Genomic DNA, 18,601 nt, shown 5'->3' on the forward strand with positions numbered 1-18,601 from the left:
CACACACACACACACACACAGGCTTGTCCACAAGGTTTAAACAACAGGAAAAGATGAACAATGGCTTAAGACCCTCCACCCTGGTTCCCTTTGGAGACAAACAGACACACACAGTCACAGTCACACACAAACATACATACATTTGTGTCCGGTAATTGAGTCTACTCGACAGGTAACCATCCCCTGGAGGGCCTGATCTTGACATCTAGTTTGGTCTTAATAGTCAACATGTCTGTTAAGTTAGTCTACTGTTCAAGTAACCATCAGCTGGAAATCCTGTTCTAAACATCTAGCTTGATCTGGTTAATAGTCAAAATGGCTTGTAAGTTTTTCTACTCTACAGGTTACCATCACCTGGAGGTCCTGTTCTCAGCATCTAGTTTGATACAGTAAAATAGTCAACGTTTCTGGTAAGATGGTATACAGGTATCCACCACCTGATGTTCCTGGTCTAAACCATCTGATACACACCCGTTCACGTCAAACCTAACAGCTTTCTTTTATGATGAATAGAGAAAGGGAAAGAAAAGAAGGAAAAGGAAGTCTCCATTGAAAAACAAACTATCGACACAGACAGGAAGTCCCATACACACCGACATACAGGAACACGGACACACAAAACACACCAACACATCCGAAACAGCTGAACGTAAACACATAGAAAATACACATCTGCACAGAAAACGCAGACACACACGTAAAATACACAAATGGAATGAAACACACAGGGTGAACAGCTCTTCAGTAAACAGAATAAAACAGAGTGAACAGCACCTCAGTGAAGGTAGAATACAACAGTACATCAGTAAACAGTATAACCCACAAAACACACATAGTATGCACAGCATAGTAAACAGAATAAACACAAACGCACAGTAAGCAGTCTCCGTAAAAATGATAAAACACATGACATAACAGAACAGCAGTTCAGTAAACAGACAAAAAGACCTACAGACACACGGTGAACAGCAGGTTAGTGAAAACAACAACGATTGAATCCTGAATGTAATCCTTTAGATTGTGTGTTTGTGTGCATATGTTTGTGTGGGGAGGGGTAAATCTGTTCTTTCAAAAACTGGATTAGGGTTCCCGATAAATCTCCTTTGTGTCTAAATATTTCGACATTTATAATAGATACCATTCATATTAATATATTCATATTATATGAATTATTATTACAATGCAATGCATGTAATTTATATGATAAGAATTGGGATGCCATTATTTGTAAGTATATATTTAGATCATAATTATTAACACTAGCACTATTATGCTAATAATATAGATACCATAAATAATAATATCTGTTCACAATAATATTGAATATTCCCATGAATATTATAATTATTTGTAATATAATTATAATAAAGAGCACTGCTTGTGAGTGGGCGACGCGACCCCTTTAAGAGGTGACTGACAGGATGCCCCCCCCACCCCCATTGTTCTCCTGGCTGCTCTCACGCGCCCCGTCGTCGCAAGAGATGAACAACTGACTGCCGGTAGTCACAGTGACCAAGTGAGACAGTGACAGCTCGCGGTGCATCGCTGACGAACCTTCCATCCGATCTGACAACCTCGCGCGGGTCGCCCCGGTGTGGCCCTCTCGGTCTGGATCGCGGGAGAACGGTTCGGTTTGGCTGACGGACCGTTAGGACCGGGACCGGTAGGAGCGGCTGATGACCCGGGCTCTAGCTGCTTTGCAGCTGGGCTACGGGGGGCACTCGCTTGACGGAGCCGTTGTCGCGGGCCCAGGTGAGTGAGCAGTTCCTTTATCTCTTTTATTTACCCTCTCATTACTCCTCTTACCCTCCCTCTCTTTACTCGCTCGTTTTACCCATCTATCACGTTACTCCCAACTATTATCATCTAACCCTCGCTCTCTCTTAACCCCCCCCCCCCTTTAAACTCCTCTAACCCTCTATCTTTACTCCTCTTCCGTTAACCCCCTTTCTCATCACTCCTCTAACCCTCTGTCTCCTTACCCCCCTGACCCTCGCTTTCTTTAATCCTTTAACCCCCCCTCTCTCTTTACTCGCTCTAACCCTCTCTTTTGGAGTCAACCCGTAGTGATCGCGATGCTCCTGTTGTCATGGAGACCATATCCTAGTCTGAGCTCATGGAAAACGAAACCCGTTGTGATTCTGTTTTGGTTAATATTTTAATAAATAATGTGGTATATAGTTATGAATAGATATAGAAATAATTTGGCATATAGTTATATATACTGTCTGTAATTCACTTGACTAATTTAAACATGAAAGCATAAAGGTGAACACATTTACATTTTTAATCGTTAATATATCTATATAATTAAAAGGAAATATGCTGTGATATGGCATGTGTTCCAGGGGCCACAAGAAAGTATCCCAGGTGCCAGATTTGACCTGTGGGCCATCATTTGATTATCCCTGTGTTAGAAAGTGAATATGTGTCATCGAAGAGCAGTAAGGGGTAGGGAAGTAAAGGGACGGCTTATTAAGAAGATAGGGTTAGACAGTAAATAGACTTCAGTGTTTCCCCCAGTACTGTGTTCTTAAGGTGGCCTTAACAACAATAGGGCCCCACCTTGACTACCTATGTTTATATATAAAAAAAAAAAACTTTTTATTTATTTATTTTTTATAAATATTTTTTAATTATTATGCATTAACAAAGTAGAAAACTCTCGTAGGGAAAGAAAACGTACTTCCATCAGGTGTAAGAAATAAAGATCAATTATGCATCAGTAATACTGGTCGTGCCAACAATGGTCGTGCCATAAGTCTTTTTGAATGGAATTGAAACGGAGACCCCCCCCCGCTCCTTGACCGCCTTGACTAAGACATTTTCTGGGGGAAACACTGGACTTCGTTAAGGGACAGGTAATGGTTAGGCAGTGAATACAGAGACAAGTCAGCATGCAGGGGTTAGACAGTATAGAAACGGGTCATAGAGTAGGTAATATATATTGAATACAGAGATAGGCAATTAAAGAGGAGGTAGGAGTTAAACTGTGAATATAGAGACAGGTCAATAAGAAGACGGTAGGGGTTAGACAGTACAGAGACAAGTCTTTTAGGTGCAGAAACAGGTCATGAATGAGCAGGAAGGGGTAAAAAAGTATAGAGAAAGGGAATTAAAGAGCAGGTAGGGGTTAGAAAGTATAGAGAAAGGGAATTAAAGAGCAGGTAGGGGTTAGAAAGTATAGAGACGGGTAATTTAAGAGCAGGTAGGGGTTAGAAAGGATAGGGGCACCTCATTAAGGAACCGGAAAGAATTAGAAATTAAATATACAGTCCGTGAATGTGTCTGCTCCCCACACAGCTCCTCGTTAGTATAGTGGTCAGTATCCCCGCCTGTCACGCGGGAGACCGGGGTTCAATTCCCCGACGGGGAGGAGTTCTTTTTTTTTTTTTTTTTTTGGGATCAGTATTTATCATCTGTCTGTCTGTCTGTAGGTAGAAAGCTGAAGGTGGAGAACATTCATTGGGGGTTGCCATGGTCCCGAAGCCATCATCCGGGGAGCTGTGGGGGCTCCACCTCATGCCCCCACGCATCCTGGTGGACTGCTGCCTCCCCAACGGTAACCTAACACTCCTTCTATACTCGTAATACTCTAAGGGTGCAAAGACCGCGTCCGTATTAGAGCTTAGCATTGCAAACCCACGTCCCCGCGTGGGTTTGTGCCAAGTCATCGCTGATCGAACAGGAATTAGGAATTATGCGTAGTGTTTTGTTTTGTGTCAGACAGCCAGAGACTAAAATAAAATACGTGCACCCGGCAAAATCCAAAAACGATTTTCAGTTGGTTGCGATACATCAACCGCTTTTCAGCAGTGCATTTCAGTGATTTTGCAACATCTTTATCATAATGTATATTTATTACTTTTTCAATGTATCCAGAGGAACTCGGCCTTGCATTTCAGTTTCTGGATTTGGTTCATGTGTATTCGTGTTTGCAAACGCTTTAGTGCCCCCTTGTGCTTTAGTGCCTATGCGCTCTCTGTGTATGAACCCAAACGGTCTGGAAAATGTCCACAATGGATCAGAATGTTATCCCATCATAGCCTACAAATCTAGATGCCCCTTGCGGCAGCAAATTTAATTTGCAGCCTGGGGAATCTAGCAACTCGCCGTGAGCTCGCAAGCTGGAAAAACCAAACTCTGGTCAGGCCAATCACATCGTGTATAGAGTCGATGGGCAGGCTTAACGTAACGACGAGTGAGTTGCGAAGGTTGCGTGTCAATGTTACAGGATTGATTGTAGCGCTATCCTACTGAGTGCAGAGGGGATTTCAGAGACAACCGTTTATCCCGTATCATAGGAATGCTGGTGAGTCTGGAATGTCTACGAGAGGCCCCTCTGGCCAACATCAAACAGCAACTCTTTACTGAAGCCAGGAAGTATCCTCTCTACCATCTCCTTCAGGTAATGATGCACCCCAATCTACCATCTACTGCAGGGATTAATACACACTGATTGGCTGGTGGTGTGATCCCCTACCTGATTCTGTTGTGTGATTGGTCAGGAGGAGTCGTGCTACATCTTTGTGGGTGTGACCCAGGAGGCGGAGAGGGAGGAGTTTTACGACGAGGCGCGGCGTCTGTGTGACCTCCGCCTCTTCCACCCCATCCTCAAGGTCATCGAGCCCCTGGGGAACCGGGAGGAGAAGATCCTCAACAGGGAGATAGGTCCGAACACAGACATGCATGTTGGCAAACACACACACACACACACACACACACACACACACACACACACACACACACACACACACACACACACACACACACACACACACACACACACACACACACACACCTGTAACATAGCGATCTTGGAAGTTCGACAATGCTCTTCCCCCAAATTCTGGGGGAAGAGTGTCGGACGCCATGAAGTGCCAGGGGTGGAGTTATGCCGGGTTTCCTGTTTTGTTACAGAGACATTCGTCCTGACTCAGAGAGGCATTATGCCAACAGGTCCCGTCAACTCTCCTAAAGCGAGAGTGTAGTCTGGTCTCGGGTTCCAATGTTTTCCTAGAAGTCATTTGTTTCATTCCCTTTTTAGAAGAATGTAGCTATTAAAGCACTGGCAGCAAGTTGGTATATAGAGGGTAGCCTGTTTTAATTTGAGCTGGAATATAGTACTAACCTGTGTGTGTGTATGTGTGTGTGTGTGTGCGTGTGCGTGCGTGCGTGCGTGCGTGCGTGCAGGTTTTGCCATCGGGATGCCTGTGTGTGAGTTTGAGCTGGTGAAGGACCCGGAGGTGCAGGACTTCCGTCGGTCAATACTGAGCGTGTGCAGAGAGGCCATGGAGGAGCGGGAGGCCGGGGGGGCTCCTAGCCTGGCCCTCTACGTGTACCCCCCCAACGTGGAGTCCTCCCCCGAACTACCCCAACACATCTACTACAAACTGGACAAGGGTATAAGCCTAACGTAGACACCTCCGCCCCTCAAATCTCTCCCTCCTTTCCTAACTTAATGTTCTAGAAGTTCCATGATTTATCCTCTCTCTTCTATTGCTCTGTTGGTATGGTTATCTGTTATATGATTAATCCCCTCTCTTTAATGATTATATGTTAATGGTTCACTGTTATATGATAAATCCTCTCTCTTCAATGATTCTATTGTTAAGGTTCTATGGTTAATCCTCTCTCTTCTATGATTCTATGGTAATGGTTCTATGTTATATGGTTAATCCTCTCTTCTATGGCTCTATGGTAATGGTTCTATGTTCTATGGTTAATCCTCTCTCTTCTATGGTTATGGTTCTATGTTCTATGGTTAATTCTCTCTCTTCTATGATTCTTTGGTTATGGTTCTATGTTCTATGGTTAATCCTCTCTCTTCTATGGCTCTATGGTTATGGTTCTATGTTCTATGGTTAATCCTCTCTCTTCTATGGCTCTATGGTTATGGTTCTATGTTCTATAGCTAATCTTCCTCTCTGTCTGCAGGAAGGCTAATGGTCACCATCTGGGTGATTGTTAGTCCATCCAACTCTAAACAGAAATACACTCTGAAGGTAATGCTACACTGTTAAATCTGTGGCAGAGCACTTTGCTTGCCTATGATGTACATGTTTGTGTGTGCATATATTTACGTAGATATACACGTGTGTGTGTGTGTGTGTGTTTGTAGGTGAGCCACGACAGTCTGCCAGAGCAGCTGATAGCGGAGTCTATCAGGAAGAAGACTCGCTCCATGCACCTGTCAGCCCAGCAGCTGAGACTGTGTGTCCTGGAGTACCAGGGACAGTACATACTGAAGGTCTGTCTGTCTGTCTGTCTGTCTGTCTGTCTGTCTGTCTGTCTGTCTGTCTGTCTGTCTGTCTGTCTGTCTGTCTCTGTGTCTCTGTCTGTCTGTCTGTCTGTCTGTCTGTCTGTCTGTCTGTCTGTCTGTCTGTCTGTCTGTCTGTCTGTCTGTCTGTCTGTCTGTCTGTGTGTGTGTGTGTGTGTGTGTGTGTGTGTTGTTAAGGCGGCCACCTTTTATTATTTATTTTTTTATAACTTCTTATTAATTATTATGCATTAACAAAAAAAGAAAACTCTCCTAGGGAAAGAAAACATAAAGATAAATAATGCATTAGTAACAGGGGTCATGCCATAAAGCTTTTTGAACGGAATTGAAACGGAGACACCAACTTGACTAAGACATTTTTTGGGGGAAACACTGATACTGATGGTCTGTCTGTCTCTCTGTCTCTGTTTTTTCTGCTCGTCTGTGTCTACCTGTTTGTCTCTCTACCTGTCTGCCGGTCTGTCTCTAGGTGTGTGGATGCGACGAGTATCTCTTGGAGAAGTACCCTCTAAGTCAGTACAAGGTAGGAAACCATTTGTTGTTCTGCCAGTCTCTCTGTATGCATAATAGGGATGGGCAAAACGATTCTTTTCCGGGAATCAGTTCTTTCAGTTCCCTTCACTATCACAATTTGTTTGTTTGATTCATTCATTTGATTCGTTCGTTTGATTCGTTAGTTTGATTCGTTCAGATGGTCTGTTACGTCATTTGCCAGGAAATCGGAAATTATGGAATAAATGTTAATCAACATGCATGAGGCCTACTACTTTCTAATGTTCTGGTGAAATTACCCAGGTTAAGTGTAAATATTAAGCATATATATAAAGCACATACGTGCCTTTTTTCTGCATAAATATCCTTAATGCATAATGCGGTGCAGTAAGAATTAAATGGCGTCTTCCAAGTAGTGCTAATAAGCAGTGAAGCACGTTAGCAACTAGACCAAACAAGACTCGTAATGGTATGTAAAAACAATACTTTATTAAATCATGCAATTGTGATGTAGTACAAAATAAAAATAAAACATAATGTGCTTTCATGATATTGAAGCCTACAGCGATCGTTAGTTAACTTGTGTGGTGGTGCCTTATGATTTGTTTACCCATGGGCCATGGCAACGCGATTGGTATCTGCTGTCATTGGCTGAATCGATGAGAACGTTTTAGACTCAATCAATATAAGGTCGCGGGGAGACGAAGCTCTGTTTGTTTGTATATTTTATTTACGTGACGACATTTTTGTTGAAAAATAATCAGTTCTCTAGTTGTGGGAATCAGTTCTCGTCGTTCACCTTCGGGATTCGTTTGTTCTGACCGAATCATTCGCGACCGACCAACTGACAAACTGACAGAGAAGAAGACAGACATCACTGTCTGTGATGTCTGTCTTCTTCTCTGTCAGTTTGTCTCAGTACATCAGGTCTTGTATAACAGTATACTTTAATGTCCACCTGTCTGTCTGCAGTACCACAGGTCCTGTTTAACCTTCGACCTGTCTGTCTAACTGTCTTCCTGTTGTACATCAGGCCATGTTTAACTGTCTACCTGTCTATCTGCATTACATCACACCCTGTATAACAGTCTACCTGTCTGTCTACCTTCCTGTCTGCAGTACATAAGGTCCTGTATATAAGTCCACCTGTCTGTCTACCTGTCTGTCTGCAGTACATCAGGTACTGTATAACAATCTGCCTGTATGTCTACCTGTCTGTCTGCAGTGCATCTGGTCCTGTATAACACGGCACCTGTTTGTCTACCTGTCTGTCTGCATTACATCATGTCCTGTAAAACAGTCATTATAATGATTGTCTACCTGTCTGTCTGCAGTACATCAGGTCCTGTGCAACAGTTTACCTGTATGTCTACCTGTCTGTCTGCAGTACATCAGGTCCTGTGCAACAGTTTACCTGTATGTCTACCTGTCTGTCTGCAGTACATCAGGTCCTGTGCAACAGTTTACCTGTATGTCTACCTGTCTGTCTGCAGTACATCCGGTCCTGTATAACTGTGGGTCGTCTTCCTCACCTGATGCTGGTCTCCAAGGAGAGCCTGTACTCCCAGCTGCCAGAGTCGGGCTTTGTCATGCCCTCGTACAGGTAAACCAGCCAATCAGCTTCCAGCGTCAGGCTTTGTCATGCACTGCTACAGGTAAACCAGCCAATCAGCTTCCAGCGTCAGGCTTTGTCATGCCCTCGTACGGGTAAAGCAGCCAATCAGCTGCCAGCGTCAGGCTTTGTCATGCACTGCTACAGGTAAACAAGCCAATCAGCTTCCAGCGTCAGGCTTCTGCATGCCATGCTACAGCCCATCAGCTCTTGCAGTGGTTCTAACGGTTTAAGTTATTAATAATGTGATGATAATGGTTATATTATTGTTGTGGTGAGTATAATGGTAATGTTATGTGTTGGTCATTCATAGTCGCAGGACCCCCCAGCCGTCCCCATGTCCAGGGGGAGACCCTACCTCTCCTCCCAGGAGTCTGTGGGCCTTCAACAACCTGCTGAGGGTCCGGCTGCTCTGCGCCACCTATGTTAACGTCAACATCCGAGACATCGACAAGGTAGCCCGACCCTTACCCTGCGGCAGCTCAACATGGCTAGCACTGAGCTAAAACAGAGCTAGCCCTCAGCTAACCCTCCTGTCGACTTGTTTGTATGTGTGTGTGTGTGTGTGTGTGTGTGTGTGCGCGTGTGTGTGTGTGTGTCTTTGTGTGTTTGTAGATCTATGTCAGGACCGGTATTTATCACGGTGGAGAACCACTTTGTGACAACGTCAACACACAAAGGGTCCCTTGCTCTAACCCCAGGTAACACACACACACACACACACACACACACACACACACACACACACACACACACACACACACACACACACACACACACACAGGGGGTCCTTTGTTCTCAACCTAGGGAACACAAACACACACACCCTAAAACACTCGTTTATTTACCTAACTGAAAATAACTAAGCCATCACATAACCTTGCTTGCTTCTCTCACTGTCTCACTCACTCTCCCTTACTCTCTCTTTCTCTCTGTCTCTCTCTATTTCATTCTCTCTGTATCTTATGCCTCTCTCTGTCTCTCTCTCTTTCATTCTCTCTGTATCTTATGCCTCTCTCTGTCTCTCTCTCTTCCATTCTCTCTGTATCTTATGCCTCTCTCTGTCTCTCTCTCTTCCATTCTCTCTGTATCTTATGCCTCTCTCTGTCTCTCTCTCTTTCATTCTCTCTGTATCTTATGCCTCTCTCTGTCTCTCTCTCTTCCATTCTCTCTGTATCTTATGCCTCTCTCTGTCTCTCTCTCTTTCATTCTCTCTGTATCGTATGCCTCTCTCTGTCTCTCTCTCTTCCATTCTCTCTGTATCTTATGCCTCTCTCTGTCTCTCTCTCTTTCATTCTCTCTGTATTTTATGCCTCTCTATGTCTCTCTCTATATCGTCTGCGTCTCTGTGTTTCTATTTCACCCCCAGGTGGAATGAGTGGCTGTCCTATGATATCTACATGGCTGATATCCCTCGCTCAGCCAGACTCTGTCTCTCCATCTGCTCTGTGAAGGGAAGGAAAGGAGCTAAGGAGGTGGGAAACAAGGAGATGTTAACAAGGTGTTGTGTTGTAGTTTAGAAGGACGGTTGCCCCCGAACCCCTAGATCTACTAATGCCTATAAGAATGACTCATATTAATAATGATAGTAACATGTAGATCTACCAGTAGCACTGATGTTTTTCTCGCCCTGTCTGTCTCCCTAGGAGCATTGTCCTCTAGCGTGGGGCAATGTGAATCTGTTTGACTATAAGGACACGATGGTGAGTGGGAAGGTGGCTCTGAGTCTGTGGCCAGTTCCCCACGGCCTGGAGGACCTGCTCAACCCCATCGGAGTCGCTGGTTCCAACCCCAACAAGGTGTTTATTTGAACATCACCAACCACTGAGCTTAGTGAACATCTGCACACATTATGCAATAACATCTCCCCCTCCTCTCCCTCCTCTCTCTACTTGCTCTCTTTCTCCTTTCCCTCCTCCTCCTCCTAATCTCTCCATCTCTTCCTCCTTCTCTTTCTCTCTCTCTCTCTCCTCTCTCCTCTCCCTCCCTCTCCCACTCTCCTCTCTCTGCCTCCTCCTCTTCCCCCTCGTCTTCTCTCTCTCTCTATCTCTCTCTCTCTCTCCTCCTCCCTCTCCCCTCCTCCTCTTCCCCCTCGTCTTCTCTCTCCCTCTCTCTCTCTCTCTCTCTCTCTCCCTCTCTCTCTCCCCCCCCTCCCTCCCTCCCTCTCTCTCTCTCTCTCTTTCTCTCTCTCTCTCTCTCTCTCTCTCTCTCTCTCTCTCTCTCTCTCTCTCTCTCTCTCTCTCTCTCTCTCTCTCTCTCCCCCCCCTGCCCCTCCAGGAGACTCCCTGTGTGGAGTTGGAGTTCTGCTGGTTCAACCAGACGGTTGTATTTCCAGACGACCAACAGATTGAAGAACATGCCAACTGGACCATCAGCAGAGAGCTGGGCCTCACCTACTGTCTGGTACAGAATACGGATTATTAATCTGTATGACATATGATATATATATATATATACTGTCTTTATTACGCCTTCCATGTGTGTATCCGTTCACGTCGGCATCTGCATTCACTCTCAGAAAATATAGGCTACTATTTGTCTGATTATATATTACAACAATATAGGCTAATATAATATATTGTAACGGATAGAATCAAGGAGATGACACACCATATTCACATCCGATTCTTCATCCATTTATGTACACATGTATGTATGTATATGTGTATGTATATATTTATGTGTGTGTCTTTATACTACAGAGTGTGTCCGCAGCCGAGGTGGAGCAGCTCCAGAGTCTGTGCTCTAAAGACCCGCTGTATGAACTCTCAGAGCAGGAGAAGGACTTCCTCTGGAGACACAGGTCAGAGACTCTCTTTAGATATCACGGCTATTAGTCTCTCTACCAGCATCCCTCTCTTTAGCCTACCGACTACTACTACTAATATCTACTCTTTCGATATTAAGGTTATTACTCTCTCTCCCTGTCTCTCTTCCTCTTTAGATATTAAGGTTATTACTCTCTCTCCCTGTCTCTCTTCCTCTTTAGATATTAAGGTTATTAGTCTCTCTACCCGCTTTTCTTTCTCTAGGCTACAACTCCCCTTCCCTCTTTCTTTCTATAGACATTAAGGTTAATATTCTCTCTCTCTCTCTCTCTCTCTCTCTCTCTCTCTCTCTCTCTCTCTCTCTCTCTCTCTCTCTCCAGACACTACTGTGTTAATATCCCAGAGTCCCTCCCCAAACTGCTGCTGTCTGTCAAGTGGAACTCCAGAGACGAAGTCTCACAGGTCTGTCTCTACTGTATAACAGTCTGCCTGTATTTTTTACCTGTCTGTCTGCAGTACATCTGGTCCTGTATAACACGGCACCTGTACTGTGTACTGTTACTAAAGGTCTCTCTAGATGTACTGTTACTAAAGGTCTCTCTAGATGTACTGTTACTAAAGGTCTCTCTAGATGTACTGTTACTAAAGGTCTCTCTAGATGTACTGTTACTAAGGTCTCTCTCTAGATGTACTGTTACTAAAGGTCTCTCTAGATGTACTGTTACTAAAGGTCTCTCTAGATGTACTGTTACTAAAGGTCTCTCTCTAGATGTACTGTTACTAAAGGTCTCTCTAGATGTACTTTTGCTAAAGGTCTCTCTAGATGTATTGTTACTAAATGTCTCTCTAGATGTACTGTTACTAAGGCTCTCTAGATGTACTGTTACTAAGGTCTCTCTCTAGATGTACTGTTACTAAGGTCTCTCTCTAGATGTACTGTTACTAAAGGTCTCTCTAGATGTACTGTTACTAAAGGTCTCTCTAGATGTACTGTTACTAAATGTCTCTCTAGATGTACTGTTACTAAATGTCTCTCTAGATGTACTGTTACTAAAGGTCTCTCTAGATGTACTGTTACTAAAGGTCTCTCTAGATGTACTGTTACTAAAGGTCTCTCTCTAGATGTACTGTTACTAAAGGTCTCTCTAGATGTACTGTTACTAAAGGTCTCTCTCTAGATGTACTGTTACTAAAGGTCTCTCTAGATGTACTGTTACTAAAGCTCTCTAGATGTATTGTTACTAAAGGTCTCTCTCTAGATGTACTGTTACTAAAGGTCTCTCTAGATGTACTGTTACTAAAGGTCTCTCTCTAGATGTACTCTTACTAAAGGTCTCTCTAGATGTACTGTTACTAAAGGTCTCTCTAGATGTACTGTTACTAAAGGTCTCTCTCTAGATGTACTGTTACTAAAGGTCTCTCTAGATGTACTGTTACTAAAGGTCTCTCTCTAGATGTACTGTTACTAAAGGTCTCTCTAGATGTACTGTTACTAAAGGTCTCTCTAGATGTACTGTTACTAAAGGTCTCTCTCTAGATGTACTGTTACTAAAGGTCTCTCTAGATGTACTGTTACTAAAGGTCTCTCTAGATGTACTGTTACTAAAGGTCTCTCTAGATGTACTGTTACTAAAGGTCTCTCTAGATGTACTGTTACTAAAGGTCTCTCTAGATGTACTGTTACTAAAGGTCTCTCTAGATGTACTGTTACTAAAGGTCTCTCTCTAGATGTACTGTTACTAAAGGTCTCTCTAGATGTACTGTTACTAAGGCTCTCTAGATGTATTGTTACTAAAGGTCTCTCTCTAGATGTACTGTTACTAAAGGTCTCTCTAGATGTACTGTTACTAAAGGTCTCTCTCTAGATGTACTGTTACTAAAGGTCTCTCTAGATGTACTGTTACTAAAGGTCTCTCTAGATGTACTGTTACTAAGGTCTCTCTCTAGATGTACTGTTACTAAAGGTCTCTCTGTCTCCAGATGTACTGTCTGCTGAAGGACTGGCCATTGATGCAGCCAGAGTCTGCCTTGGAGCTGTTGGACTGTAACTTTCCTGAGCCCGTTGTCCGAGAGTTCGCCCTACGCTGCCTTCTCCAGGGTCTGAGTGACGACAAGCTGTCACAATACCTACTGCAGCTGGTCCAGGTGCTATCCTTGACCCCTGACCCCAACCCATTTTCCTAACCAAACTACTTCTTCATCCTTGTACCCTGACCCTTACCCTAACTCTCAACCAATTTTCCAGGTACTGAAGTATGAGATGTACCTGGACAACCCTCTGGCTCGCTTCCTGATCAAGAAAGCTTTGACCAATCAGAGGATAGGACACTTCTTCTTCTGGCATCTCAAGTAAGAATTACAGCAGCGCTATGACACTTCGTAGCGCATCTCTAGCCTTCCGCGACTCGCGCCGCTTTGCATTATGCTAAGAGACGCTCACATTCACTCATTCACGCATCCATACACACATTCATACACACATTCATACACATATAAATTCAACCTTTCATACATACATTCACTATCTAATCATACACACATTGATGCACACATTCACCCATTCATACACACATTCACCCATTCATACACACATTCACCCATACATGATTACATTCAAACACCTATTCATTCCCAAATTAATTCACAGGCGGGGGGGTCAACCATGCAAGGAAACAGCCAGCTGTTCGGGAGCGGTTAGGGTTAGGGGACCTGCTCAGGGACACTTCAAACTTAGCTAGGAGGAGCTGTGGATTTAACTGGAGGAAAATGTGCCTTTTGTGATTTTGTGTGTGTCTGTGTTCGTGGGTGTGTGTGTGTGTGTATGTGAACGTGTGTGTGAATAGGTCAGAAATGCACAACAAGACAGTGTCGCGTCGTTTTGGTTTGCTCCTTGAAGCGTTCTGCAGATCCTGTGGGATGTACCTGAAGCACCTGAACAGACAGGTAACTAACACCTGGTCAGACAGGTAACTAACACCTGGTAACACAAGTAACCAACACCTGAACAGTAAGATAACTACCACCTGGTCAGATATATAACCAACAACTGGGGAGACAAATGGCAAGTTATCTTACACCTTGTGTGTGTGTTTGCGTGTGTGTGTTTGTGTGTGTGTAGGTAGAGGCTATGGATAAACTTGTGAACCTGACAGACACACTGAAACAAGAGAAGAAGGATGAGACCCAGAAGGTAGGATCTGTGTGTGTGTGTGTGTGTGTGTGTGTGTGTGTGTGTGTGTGTGTGTGTGTGTGTGTGTGTGTGTGTGTGTGTGTGTGTGTGTGTGTGTGTGTGTGTGTGTGTGTGTGTGTGTGTGTGTGTGTGCGTGCGTGCATAGAAGTGTGGATCTGTCTACCTTTATCTTTCTGTCTGTCTGCTTGTGTGTAGCTGCCTGTCTGTCTAACTTTCAGAATACCTGTGTATGTCTGTCTGTCCATACGTCAGTCGTATCTGTCTGCTGGTGTCCGTCTACCTGTCTGCATGTCTGTCTTTCTGTCTGCTTGTCTGTCGGCATCTGTCTGTCGGTCTTTATCTGTCTGCCTCTGTCTGTCCGTCTGTCTGTCTGTATATATAATCATTAGCTCTGTGTTCTGATTGGCTGACGGCGTCTGTATTGTGTATGGCTAACATTGTCTATGTTCTGATTGGCTGACAGACTCAGATGAAGTTCCTGGTTGAACACATGTCCCGTCCGGACTACATGGATGCCCTGCAAGGATTCATCTCTCCTCTGAACCCTGTCCACCAGCTAGGCAACCTCAGGTACTAACCAACTACTAACCAACTAACCAGCTGACGGACCAGGTCACTTACTCGACCCAACTCTAAATGTGTGTGTGTGTGTGTGTGTGTGTGTGTGTGTGTGTGTGTGTGTGTGTGTGTGTGTGTGTGTGTGTGTGTGTGTGTGTGTGTGTGTGTGTGTGTGTGTGTGTGTGTGTGTGTGTGTGTGTTGCAGGCTGGAGGAGTGCAGGATCATGTCGTCAGCCAAGAGACCCCTGTGGCTGAACTGGGAGAACCCGGACATCATGTCAGAGCTCCTCTTCACCAACAACCAGGTCATCTTCAAGAACGGAGACGGTACGCCAAGAACCCTTCCTTCTAGTCTCTAGGTTCCAGCTAGAACCCTCTCTTCTAGCTGGAACCCTCTCTTCTAGCCTATAATGTTACAGCTAGAACCCTCTCTTCTAGCTGGAACTGGACTAGGTCTCTTCTAGTCTCTTCTAACACCATCAATGGCTACTGGCTTTAACGTTATTGGTATGTGTGCTGGTGCAGACCTACGTCAGGACATGCTGACGTTGCAGATCATTAAGATCATGGAGAACATCTGGCAGAACCAGGGACTGGACCTACGGTAAGAACACATATCACCTGGCACCGGAAGTATTGCAGACTTGTTCCATAAGCAGGCCTGATCGAGTTCAGGCGTGGTGCCTGAATTCAGGCTTGAGCTCGGCCATGTATGTGGTCAAGAAAAGTGAAAATAGGTGAGCGGTGCCTTTTAAAATGTCTAGTCAACACGTCAACCTACCTGACCTCTTGATTGACATGTCTGCCACCAACTAGGCGTAGTCTAAATAAGGAAGTCTTTTACCTTTGTATGTTTGCACTGAGGATGGTCTGAATGGGACTGGAAACGTTTTGCACACCACTTTGGGTAGCACTTTACACTTTTATGCAATAAAAACGTATTGTTGCATCGACTACATGGTTTGCGAGTTCCGCTCCTTTTATTGTTGTCAAGAAAGGCAATTCTCTATGGTGTCTTCGAATGTATGATATTTTCAGGCACAGATAACTTCACTTCCTATCAGCCCTGCATAAGTATTGTGGAGGTATGGCTAACTGCCACAGTAATGCGCATGCATGATTTCATCCCTCCCACTCAATATCTCACCGGGGGTTCATTGCCATTTGGCTGTCTTTATATTCTGTAATTGACGAAATAGATAGGATATACAGTATGTGTAGGAGACTGTAGTATGCATATTAATGAGTACACATTTGTGTGTAGTATGTTGCCGTACGGCTGCCTGTCTATAGGAGACTGCGTGGGGCTCATAGAGGTGGTGAGGAACAGCTACACCATCATGCAGATCCAGTGCAAGGCCGGCCTGAAGGGGGCGCTGCAGTTCAACTCCAACACCCTGCACCACTGGATCAAAGACAAGAACAGAGGAGAGGCGTACGTACCTGCCTCTCTGTCAACCTGACCGTCCACCCGTCTTTCTTCACAGATGTAACAGATCTATAGGCCTGTTCCCCAGAACATGTCTATAACTGTGAACCGGTCTGTCTACCTCCATGTCTGTCTAGGTATGACCGAGCTATAGACCTGTTCACAAGGTCGTGTGCAGGTTACTGCGTGGCCACCTTCATCCTGGGCATCGGAGACCGACACAACTCTAACATCATGGTGAAAGACAATGGACAGGTACTACGACACACTATATACTACACACTATATAACAGGCACTGACACAACTCTAACATCATGGTGAAAGACAACGGACAGGTACTACGACACACTATATACTACACACTATATAACAGGCACTGACACAACTCTAACATTACAGTGAAAGACAATGGTAAGGTACTATTACACACTATAAACTACACACTATAACACATGCTGACACAACTCTAACATCATGGCGAAAGATAACGGACAGGTACTATGAGACACTATACTACACACTTTATACTACACTCTATATACCACACACCATTATACACACTGTCCCATCTTTTTCAGCATGGTTTAAGACATCTTACTCTCTCTCTCTCTCTCTTGGATCTTACCTCTCTCGCCCCAGCTGTTCCATATAGACTTTGGTCACTTCCTGGACCACAAGAAGAAGAAGTTTGGCTACAAGAGAGAGAGAGTTCCCTTCGTCCTTACTCAGGACTTCCTTCTCGTCATCAGCAAGGGCAGCCAGGAGTGTACCAAGACCAAAGAGTTTGACAGGTATATCTAGACCCATATATCTATATTATCAATAGAAAGACAGACAGACAGATGGACATATAGATATAGATATGTTATATACCAGGAGTGTACAGAGATCAGGGGGTTTGATATGTATAACTGTATCACTTACATCTATATCTACCATGTATAATGTGTGTACATGTGATGGTTATATAATGCAGGTTCCAGGAGATGTGCTACAAAGCTTACCTGGCCATTCGTCAACACGCCAGTCTCTTCATCAACCTCTTCTCACTGCTGCTGGGTTGCGGGATGCCTGAACTGCAGAGCTTTGATGACATCGCCTACCTCAGGAAGACCCTGGCTCTAGGTAGCTATCTGTTTCTCTACCTGTTCCTCTACCTGTCTGTCTCTCCACCTGTCTGTACCTCCAAGAAGACCGTGGCCTTAGATACGTGTCTGTCCCTCTACCTGTCTGTCTACCTGTCTGTCTCTCTACCTGTCTCTACCTCATGAAGACCCTGGCTTCAGGTACCTTTCTGTCTCTCTACCTGTCTCTCTAAATGTCTGTCCGTCTACCTGTCTCTATCTCAGGGAGACCCTAGCTCTGGATACCTGTCTATCTCTCTACTCGACCGTCGCTAACTGTCTGACCCTCTACCTGTCCGTCTCTCTACCTGTCTTTCAATCTATAGAGAAGACCCAGCAGGAGGCATTGGAGTATTTTACCAAGCAGATGAACGATGCTCACCATGGAGGCTGGAGCACCAAAATGGACTGGATCTTCCACACCATCCGACACATGCCTAATGAACACTAACTAATGTGTATATAGATCCACACACACACACACAGACAGACAGACAGACAGACAGACAGACAGACAGACAGACAGACAGACAGACAGACAGACAGACAGACAGACAGACAGACAGACAGACAGACAGACAGACAGACAGACAGACAGACAGACAGACAGACAGACAGACAGACAGACAGACAGACAGACAGACAGACAGACAGACAGACAGACAGACAGACAGACAGACAGACAGACAGACAGACAGACAGACAGACAGACAGACAGACAGACAGACAGACAGACAGACAGACAGACAGACAGACAGACAGACAGACAGACAGACAGACAGACAGACAGACAGACAGACAGACAGACAGACAGACAGACAGACAGACAGACAGACAGACAGACAGACAGACAGACAGACAGACAGACAGACAGACAGACAGACAGACAGACACACACACACACACACGCACACAAACACACATTTGAATGCACTAGTTGTTGGAGGATTGTGATGGTGGCAAGTTTGTGGAGGATGTCATAGCAACGTAAACTATGAGAGGGAATTTCTGCACAAAAAGGTCAAATTGGACCTGGGGCGCTTTGTACATCAGCAATAGAGGTTTTATAACGATGTCAAAGTGTTTCAGGCTGTATAATCCTTTATGCACACCTTGATGACCCTTAGTTGCATACAAATAAGTAAAC

At 44.6% G+C, this 18,601-nt stretch overlaps 1 protein-coding gene and 1 non-coding gene across 3 annotated transcripts; both read left to right on the forward strand.

The window, feature by feature from the left end:
* Nucleotides 1-1,437: 1,437 nt before the first annotated feature.
* On the forward strand, nucleotides 1,438-18,025 carry zgc:158659 (PI3K_p85B and PI3K_rbd domain-containing protein). Of its 2 annotated transcripts, none has more exons than XM_030339029.1 (28): nucleotides 1,438-1,752; nucleotides 3,438-3,562; nucleotides 4,305-4,408; nucleotides 4,509-4,671; nucleotides 5,194-5,403; nucleotides 5,938-6,005; nucleotides 6,122-6,250; nucleotides 6,750-6,803; nucleotides 8,266-8,375; nucleotides 8,698-8,839; nucleotides 9,000-9,085; nucleotides 9,754-9,859; nucleotides 10,031-10,183; nucleotides 10,662-10,787; nucleotides 11,087-11,187; nucleotides 11,533-11,614; nucleotides 13,133-13,297; nucleotides 13,398-13,501; nucleotides 13,996-14,095; nucleotides 14,271-14,342; nucleotides 14,806-14,912; nucleotides 15,106-15,227; nucleotides 15,426-15,504; nucleotides 16,165-16,335; nucleotides 16,467-16,584; nucleotides 16,970-17,121; nucleotides 17,307-17,455; nucleotides 17,781-18,025. In XM_030339029.1, the coding sequence occupies exons 2-28, from the start codon at nucleotides 3,478-3,480 to the stop codon at nucleotides 17,903-17,905; spliced, it is 3,183 nt and encodes a 1,060-aa protein (XP_030194889.1). In that variant the 5' UTR covers nucleotides 1,438-1,752; nucleotides 3,438-3,477; the 3' UTR covers nucleotides 17,906-18,025. The 2 variants fall into 2 exon arrangements, with proteins under 2 accessions (XP_030194889.1, XP_030194890.1); XM_030339030.1 differs by having other exon boundaries at nucleotides 3,442-3,562.
* On the forward strand, nucleotides 3,305-3,376 carry trnad-guc (transfer RNA aspartic acid (anticodon GUC)). Its single transcript has one exon. It is a non-coding gene; the product is annotated as a tRNA-Asp (tRNA).
* Nucleotides 18,026-18,601: the final 576 nt, after the last annotated feature.

The sequence above is a fragment of the Gadus morhua genome, chromosome 17 (assembly GCF_902167405.1).
Source record: "Gadus morhua chromosome 17, gadMor3.0, whole genome shotgun sequence".
Lineage (NCBI taxonomy): Eukaryota > Metazoa > Chordata > Actinopteri > Gadiformes > Gadidae > Gadus > Gadus morhua.